The following is a 10,094-nucleotide window of genomic DNA, read 5'->3' on the forward strand; positions in this document are numbered from 1 at the left end:
ATATCCTGAACGATAGAAAAAACACACTTCAGAAGAACAATAAAAAGTAAACAGTCTGTAATTATGTTTTCGATTTGTATACTTCATTTTTTTCCATTTTAAATAAATTTCTATATTATGTGTATTATAGAAAATACTTTCAGGTTATTTAAACTTATAATATCTGATTATAGACGAAGTCAATTATTATTTTACATAAATGCAATGTACATAATATATACAATACTATTATATTAAAGCGAAGGACACGTTAAAAGTAAGAAACTTTGATATTTATTTTGAACATTCATAAGTTGAGGTATTTTTTTGGAACATTGCTACTCAAATTTCATCCTTCATTTCAATTGAAACAGTATAGTTGTATTGTATCAAAAACATTCATACGACCAGGGCGGTTTGAAAAGTTCTCAGGTAAGGTGATTTTCAACAGTTATATTGTTAAATATATTATTACAAAATCAAAAATATAAAATAACAATTATAAAGAATAAACCGCAGGTATATAAAAACCATACCAATACTATAATAACATGGTTGGATTTTTTTTTCTAACCATCTCAAAATCAAGTTTCTGCGAATTGCTGTCCTTTCGTCCTGCTATTCCCAGTCCACAAAAAAAAACTAGTATAATATAATGATTAAAAAACGGTTAAAAGTCATTCTTTAAAATAAAGTATCGGAATGAAAACTTTTAGGAGTTTTGAATGGAAATGTTGCTGCTAATTTCTTTATAACGAGAGAAGAAATATTCATAACAAACCATTTCTATTGACATTTGGTGACATTTCTTAAATATAAGATGATACAATCATACTTATAATATTTTCTTACATATTTTTGTTTTTACGTCAGACGCATATATCTGTAAAAATCTTGGACACTGACATCTGTTAAACTTAATATTTTTGTATAGGTTACATGATTAGTAAAAAAGTTGGATATATTTAAGATGGTATGTTGATCTCGATCATCTTTAACATTTGTGGTTTTAATGGGCATCTGATGCAGCAAAACTGGTTGAGTAATCGTTAAAGGAGAAGGTCCGGTAAGGGTTAATTTCAGTCTAAAATTCGAAGTACGTCTGATGAAAGATTTTTGACATTTTTAATCACTTCAGTGTCTACTTCATTTGATTCCATTGGTTATTGTAAAAGATTTGGACTGCCTTGGTCTTTAAAAACGTTCATAAAATATACCATTTAACCTCACTGTTCAGACGCTTTTTGTTTAATGAATGGCTATTATCTATTTTGAATTTATTGAACCATAAAACTCTTCACATTGAATAATCCGCGAAGCGGATTATGTCAAAAGTGAAGAGTCAAAAATTAGTTTTATGGTTCAATAAAATCAAAATAAATTATTGCCATTCATTATAGATAAATTTCTATCAAAAATAACGCTCAAAGAACGTTTTATATTATTTATGTAAACAATAACAACGTACACACATGTTGGCGTATGAATACACAACGTCAGAGTGGGCGTGTCGCCATCAAAATTGACAACATTGAAAATAAAACTAATAATTTTAACCAATCAGAAGACAGTTAATACACCAAATTTATTTATTTTAAAATGGAAATGGCCGTATTCGTGTTCAACATACATATATGTTGTGTATTATCATTGAATACAACATATATTTAAATATTAAGACTAAACACAAGTGCGGCCACATTAGTTTTAGACAAAAAATGTCTTATAATTAGAACAAATGTGAAGATATCAGTATTTTTGCATGAAATAGTGATGCTAGCACTACTGGTGTATGTCCGTTGTATTATCAAAACAGACCATATTAATGTATACATTTTAACTAAATAAATAATAGTTTACAATTTAACAACTTTGTAAAAACTCTATATTTTGTGGCAAAACAGGGTCTTACCGGGCCTACTCCTTTAATATCATTTAAATAAGTATATTTAGTATATTTATCAAGAGCAATACGATACACAATTCTGGTCATCAACCTCCTTTCATGCAAGATCAAATCGTTTCAACCATGAACCTCCTTATCCTTTTATACAAGTCCATATCGATTCGACTAGTAGTGTACGACACATATTATAACCCCGTCTATACAACTTTTAATGAGTTTAATTTTCTAATGACAATAGTTTGGTCATTTAAATACCTTTTATAGGAAAGGTTTAGATTTTACGAAAAAAATATAGGGATTTAGTTTTCACAACTGTATATCTGTGTTTTTGTTTTGTTTTGTTATAAAGGTAATATGACGTTACTTTTCGTAATTTTAAAAAATAGGTTTGGTCTTCCTGTAGTTTGCTGGTTTGGACTTTGTAAGGATCAGAGATATATGCACCGTGCCACCAATCATTTCTTTCTTCCTTTAATTCCGATCAATATTGAAAACATGCAATATTCGTTTGAATTGTGACGTTATAAATACTATCAATTCACTGTTGCTTGTGATAATAATGGCGTTAAATCCAAACGAAACTTCTAGAAAATCATTATGTAGAAGGCAAGCAAGAGTCTTTTGTTTCAGGACTGCAAATAATAACTTGTTCGTAATCAAAGTTTCCAATACTGTAATATAGGTCATATAGGTTGAATATTTCTGTCGATTTGATTTTTGATTTTTGGTGTTTTATTGCCACTTTTAAGCACCTCATTTAGGCTATTTCGTGGCGACCAGTTTTTCATTGGTGGAGGAAGCCGGAGAGCCCGTAGAAAACCACCGACCTTTGATTGGAAAACTGACAATCCTAGTCAATTAAGATTGGAGTCGCGTGAACCCGTACGACTGACTAGTGAGTACAGTAGTAACTACTTAGACCACTCGGCTACCGAGGCCCCATATTTTTATTTCGATAAACAAATACTATCAAAACAATATGTAGAAATATTTCAAGTTTAATAAGAATGTGTATTATTTTTATTAGAAATGTCGAAACCAGCACACTTTCTACTCACCATTGAGATAGGATGTCAACAAAAGGTGGACGTAGAGGGGATGGTTAAAGTAGTGAATGGCTTGCTGGGAAATAAAGCTATGTTCAAGTTCAGGGTGATTATTTTCCAAATGTAATATTGTACATAATAAAAACACTCTTCCTGAAACAGGTTAAAAAAATAAAAGAAAATGAACAGCAAAGTAAAGAAAGAAAAAAAATAATAATATTTTAGAAATAAATGGCGGAAACTACGAAAAGTCGCAGAGTATTCGTCAAAATCATTGCAAAACAATGAAAACAAGACAATTTTCAAAACACTGAAGTACATTAAAAAGTAGACTGAGCAACACAACTCCATTAAAAACAGGGAGTAATCACGGATGATAACATAACAGTCGAAAACAGTACATGTAAGATATTCAGCAATAACATAGGCGTGTTTCTGTTTTCAGATTGTTGGTGAACCAAAGATATTGGCATGTTAGTATATTTAACTATTCGACACATGTTATAATATAAAATGGGAGGAGTTCTATAAGTATTTTAACACTACACATACATACAAATCAGGACAACCAAGACGGTGTGTTAAAAATTATCATTGAACAAGAGATTGAAGATGCAAAATGATATTGATACGCGGGATGCATGAATACGAACCAACGTCTGTTCGAATAGGAACGCTAGATCCGATGCATCGTGAATCAAATATGTAATAAAAAATATACATTCATGTGCTACTTTTTGAGGTCCAAATTTTATATATTTAATCAAAATTTGGATTTGTGGACGTATTTTTCCTTTCAACAGAAATGCATAACTTTTTTCTTTTAAAAGATAAACACATATCATATTTATCAAATGTTCACGAATGTAGTAAAAAAACGTCTTTTTTTTTGGCTGCATATTTATCAAATTGCACTATTTACGTTTCCATGAAAATTGGCAGACATAATCTTCTTACATAATCAAACCAAACAGAGGGGTCCATGAACTCGTTTTCAAGTAAGATAAGTTTGAATGATAAAAATTAGTCGAAAACAGAATCTTTTCCCGATAAGTCATTGTTTGACGTCGCGAAATTAACAATTTACGTTAGCAACGTCAGTACCTCCCCTGTAACTGTATCGTATGCCCTTAAGTCAGTTGTCATCCTGTTGATTCATACACTATTTCCATTTTGAGTTTTACTTTTGCAACATATGGTTTGCAAAAGCATTGAGGCAAATTTGAACAGAGAGACAATAGCAATGACCCACCCACATGTTTTGCCTGTTGTTGTTAGTCTATATATTGCAAACGAATTGAGTTTTTGTTGTTGATATGGTCTGATTTACAGCCCAACGTGTTTGGGTTTCTCTTGCTACCCTTTTTACGTTTTAAAAATTCAATTTTTTTTTTGTAGTCTTTGAGGTTCAAAATCCAGAGGAAGTAAGTACCATGTCTTCCAGTATAATGCAAAAAGGTAATTTCAAAGTTACATGTACTTCTTTGGTGACGTACGAGGAGTGGGCACAAATAATCGGAGTTGACAGCAAACTGACTGGACCTCCACCAAGGAAACTTACAAAAGCAGTGGTGTATAAGTTTGATCTAAATGTTGAATGCAACGGTATGTATTTTATTATTTACATATATATTTTTAAGTTTACAAATTACGGAAGGTTACCTATATACTTGTATAGTAATTTTCTTTGTTTGTTTTTTTGGACTGTACCCCCCTCCCCCCTCCCCCCCATCTGAGCTATAGGTCACAATCATCAGTTGATATGTCGAGTATTGAATCTGATTACCTTATATAATGCTAATGTAACCCCATAGATGATATAGTTTAGAATAATTTAATGTTAAAATTTGGGACGAAACATTCCTGGTTATACAAATATGAATCACATTATATGTTGAAACTCAAGAATGTTTTTGAATGATGTTTTGTTTCTATATGCAACACACATTCAATGAAAAAGAGTATCATACATTTTCTGCAGTGAACCATAAAAGCCAATGGTTGTAAAATAATATGTATGGTAGTAGTTATAAGATATAATAATTGTAACTATCCTTTGTCCATTCAATAAAGTAAAGTGTGTGTGAAGTGTGTTCATCTAAGTGCAACAAAGAAGTTTCATTACGTTGTATGATTATGAAAAAAAAAATGAATAACTTGTCAGGAAGTGTGAAACAATTCACGATGGCAAAATCCATAGGTCGAGATTTCAAAATACGAAGGTCTGACAAACGTCATATAAATCCTAAAATCCTGAAACCAATTCCATGCTGAGGCGTTGATCTATAGTTTTGGTTTGTATCAGGAACAGCATTGTAAGTTGTAGTATTTGAAGCTTGTCTTTAAAGTAATAACAAAGCTATCCTACCTTATTTAAATTGTTGGGGAGTTTACACATCCCTTTTATGGATTGATGGACTGGTTCTTACATATTACCATACTTGGCAGCTAACCTTATTGATAGCTGATCATGAAATACAGCTGATAATGTATATATCATTGCTTCATAGTTTAATGTTCTGCATATCAAACTGATAGGGGAACTCGAATTCTCCTCAAAATAAAACAAATTCATTATCTACAACAATTTTAGTGTTTATTACAGATAAAATTACAAATTTATCAAAGCTTGTAATGAGTTGAAGGATTGTTGATCAATTAGAACATTTTTGACCTTGTATGTATGCGAACAAGGTCTATCCTTATTTGGTCGGGATATTAGAGATGAACGCTCTTATAAAGGGATATATTAATTTTGGTAGATAAGATGTTGTGGCGAATTCACTTTTGATGACCGGACGTTATGCAAAAATGCTAGCAGTGTGCGTTTTCGCATGGAGAGATTGATACAGTTGAGATAAGATATAACCTATCTTAAAGTCTTTAATAGGAACTGTGATGAAAATAATTTTAATTTAACCTTTGTCATGAATATTTACGTTTAAGGTATGACGACAGATGAATTTTTAAACACATGGAAGGAAGAGGCAACAACTGCATTGACTGTCAGAGGTACTGGTCTAGAACTAGAACTGTTTAAAGTATTTGGACAGAGAAAGGTATGTATGAATATATAATTATAAAAGGGGCAGTTATTTAAAGGAAAAGAATGTCAATATGGAAAGTGAAGCAAGGGTAAATCATTTGTTTGCCTGATTCGATCCACACAAAATTATTCTCATACAAGTAAAAACGATGATTAACATATATTGTAATCTATTTTTTGAAATTAAACAGACCTTAAAAAAAATCTATTTATATCTATAGTTATGTGTATATCGCTTATATGGCCATCGGTCTTCGGAGGTCAACTCAATAATTAATTAATTGGCATCAAGACTAAACTACACACGAAACGAATATACATATTATAGAACCTGTTCCCTGTAAATTGCTTCTATTAGACTTTTTATAATTTGGTTAAATCGGTGAACATGGATTTTACAGCTAATACCCCTTTAATATACATTACTATACCTGTACCGAGTCAGGAATATTTGGCTTTCAATTTTGCCATTTGATTAGAGACTTTCCGTTTTTGGTTTTCCTTGGGGATGTTGTTATTTTTGTGATCTTAATTTTCATTTATACATCTGACCGCATTAGACAATAAAAAAGGTAACCATTATTCAACATCTGAACATTGTTGTAAACCTATATTCTACAGCAAAATTTGGAAGTATCAAGAACTATAAAAATACATCTAATATCGAAAACAAATACTGAATACATGTATATGTAAATGACAGGATGTAAAAATACATAAACAAAAATTATTATAGAACAATAACACAATGACGTGATGTATAAGTACAGAGACACGCCAAATGATTACAAACAAAAGAACAGACTAAACAGTATATAATATTTATAAAGACACATAAAAGAAAAATATTACACATTATTAAAATGATAAACAACGTCAGTACCTAGAATCTAAATTTCAAGACCATCGTATTATTTGTAAAGTTGATACGGAATATTTATCAACAAGGTCTTGGTAACTTACAATGAACCTTTATAGAAAAGGGACGAGACGTTCTTTGACATAATCCTGGTTCATCACCTTTCTGCTCAGACACAGGTGACGTTTTACAATGTCTGAGTAGTTGCTAAATACTCTTGAAAACCTAACAAGTTGGGAAAGTATATCCCATATGCAGGTGAAGTTGGTATATTGCTACTGAGGTGGGGGAATTAATTTATTCAAAATTACAATCTTCTCATTTGTCATTGATTCTGGTACTGAGATGACCGTATGTGTCAAATTCGAGGTATAAGTCTGAAAATTAGGCAGAGGAAGTCGTTTCTGTTGTTTCTTCATTGTCTACTTCGGGAGGAGATTTTAATTAAACCCAACAAGCAAAGTTGGGATAAGGGATTTAAAGCAAAAACACTAAAATGAACTTTCCCTTTTCCCCCGAACCTTTATTGTGTTCGAGAATAATGTGCTAAAATAATTTAAAAAAAACATGCAAGAGTTCCAGCTGTAAAATAATCCACATCTTATTTCATAAATTCTTACACAATTTCCAAGTCTGATTTGACTTAAACCGTCAAAAAATCTTTGTAGTGTAATAATAAGATTTCGTTAAAATCTTATTTTACTTTATTGATTTAGTTCCTTACATACCAAACTCGTTCTTACATATTAAGAAAAGTTAGTCAGATTACGGAATATATGTATGGACCATTTCAAAAGTTGGTCTCTTCTATACAGTATGTCTTTAAACTGGAAAACACATATTTCTGATAGCTATTTTATAAAGCTATATACAAATATTAAATATTCACTGTTTGTGTTCCTGAATATACATATTCAAGATAAATGCATAAAAAGTCCTCAAAATCGGTCGCATCTTTTTGTACCTGTTATACATCTATAATGTTTTGTTTGTTGCAGGCTATTGGTTTAATATGCCAAGATAGTCCAGGTGATTTTGAAAAATTGATGCAGAATCTTCCATTCGTAAAGAAAATTTTCGACCGTTGCCACTTCGAACTTACAACACTTACAAAACTATAAAAACATAAACAGTTTATAATTATCGTTTACAAATATGTTATCACAACAGTATATACTAGATGCAATATGAATAAAACTATATAGTTAGTTGATTTAGTTTACAAACTCAAACATTTGTTTATTATATCAACCCCAACGAGATAGAAACCTACCAACATAACGGATCCAAAATGACAACTGGAGATATACACAAGGTCTCGATAATAAACCAGATTATTTTAGTTTTCGATAAAATTTATAAACTGAAGCGGTCATTAATATATGAACGTTAGTATATTCAAATGTGATTGCTTGGTTAATAATATATATGCATATAAAAGAGACGTGGAACACACTTCGTGGAAAAAGCAATATAACAAAACAAGAAAACTAACTTCCAAAAAAAATTAAACATATTAACATTGTTTTATACACGGGTTATTCAGTGTGCACCACATTTTTGATGTTATTTCTTCATAGACAGAAAAAAATATTCGAGTCATTTCTTATAATTTAATTCAAAATTTTAAACCGGAGTAAATCACGAAAAAGCGTTGATGACGTCAGGGTCACATCAAAATTATGTCTATGAGCTGATAAACATAACAACTTCAGCCAATCAGAAGAAGCGTTACATCCCAAATTAAATTAAATGAAAATGTATTTAAAAAAAAGTGGGGTTCACCATTCATGCAACTCTAAAATGTCCATGACGATATATTTTACGTGTTATATTGAAAATGCACAATCTTTTTTTTGGGTATTTGATCCATGTTGCAGTAAATAATTGGTCAGTCACAAAGAGAGCAGTTACTGGTTGATTTGCCTTGAGTGTTAAATCTTTAATTTGCTCTGTAGTTCATTGTGAACTGTTTGTCTAGTGTTTTTTTTCACGGTTATTTCGCTTTGTTTTATTTATGGTATCCTAAGTGTTCTAGAAATAATATAGTAATCTCTGGAACTTTACCGTCCGTCAGTAAAACCCTTGCTGAAGTGGAATGTCTGATTTTCTATGAAGATGTGTAAATACGCAGTCACGTCCACTAAGAAAAGAAACCTTACATACGAAGTATCTTAAAGGAAGAGTGCAATGCTTTGTGGTGCAACAACTCCATAATCTAGATGGCATGTTGCAAGGCAAAATATATAAGCCTTACCAGCAATCCTCATTTGGCAAAAGCTGTTCAAATTTAATTGTTGTTACCAAATATTTTCTATTTAGTTCTGCCTCTTTCAAGAAATATTCTATAGGTACAATGATAAATGTCAAAATAAAGAGTATGTAAGTGCAACAGTCCTAACAGCAATAATGGTATTGATCCGTATTTTATTCGAGCTTTTCGTTATAATGTACAGATTTTTAAATAACTAGAAAAAAAATATATTCAAATAAGTCCCTGAAATTTTCTATTGAAGACTGATGAACAACTCAATTTATCCTTTCTCCCTATTGTCCACCCACCCACCCACAAAATGACAATGATTTTTTTTTTAAATGGTTAAAAATTCTACATCGAAGAATCGGTTAAATTATTTATATAAGAGTTACGAATGGCGATAAGTCTGACAATACTTTGACGGTCTCGTCTTGCAGTATAATCAGTTTGATTTGATTTCTATTTTGAAAATAGATTGTAAAATTCTGATAGTGGTTTATGATTGTCTGACAGAAAATCGAAATAGTAGCTTTTGTTTTAATTTGCTGACAATCTTTTGTATATCTAATGTCTCCATAAAGTCGGAATAAAAATGTTCAATCACCATTATCTCTAAAGGAATCGGTAACCTTCTCTCTTTTTCATCTCAGTATTTGTATATTTACGTATTGTTTTACAATTTGGTAAATTAAAGATAAATTGCACAGATATAATAGAACGACAAAATGTCATTATTTACTATCAACAGTAAAAGGAAACTTGTAATTATATCATCATAGTCTTTAAATTTCAGGCTGTTGTATTTTGATTGATAAAAATGGTTGAATCAATGGAATAAGAATATTGCATTTTTGGTACATACACGTGTATGAATTGGTGAACGTTTGATATTTTTAGTATTTTTCAACATTTACCTTTTATATAAAAGTAAGGAGATATGGTATGATTGCCAATGAGACAACTATTGATCAACCAAAGTTCAAATGCAGTGCGTGTAAGCA

At 30.9% G+C, this 10,094-nt stretch overlaps 1 protein-coding gene and 1 long non-coding RNA gene across 2 annotated transcripts; both read left to right on the forward strand.

Moving 5' to 3' along the window:
• The first annotated feature begins 300 nt into the window (after positions 1-300).
• LOC139517064 (uncharacterized) lies at positions 301-3,011 on the forward strand. Its single transcript, XR_011663074.1, has 2 exons — positions 301-411; positions 2,913-3,011. It is a non-coding gene; the product is annotated as an uncharacterized lncRNA (long non-coding RNA).
• Positions 3,012-3,293: 282 nt separating this feature from the next.
• LOC139517063 (uncharacterized) lies at positions 3,294-8,068 on the forward strand. Its single transcript, XM_071307686.1, has 4 exons — positions 3,294-3,404; positions 4,330-4,536; positions 5,878-5,990; positions 7,835-8,068. The coding sequence occupies exons 2-4, from the start codon at positions 4,365-4,367 to the stop codon at positions 7,955-7,957; spliced, it is 408 nt and encodes a 135-aa protein (XP_071163787.1). The 5' UTR covers positions 3,294-3,404; positions 4,330-4,364; the 3' UTR covers positions 7,958-8,068.
• Positions 8,069-10,094: the final 2,026 nt, after the last annotated feature.

Source organism: Mytilus edulis, chromosome 3 (assembly GCF_963676685.1).
Source record: "Mytilus edulis chromosome 3, xbMytEdul2.2, whole genome shotgun sequence".
Classification (NCBI taxonomy): Eukaryota; Metazoa; Mollusca; class Bivalvia; order Mytilida; family Mytilidae; genus Mytilus; species Mytilus edulis.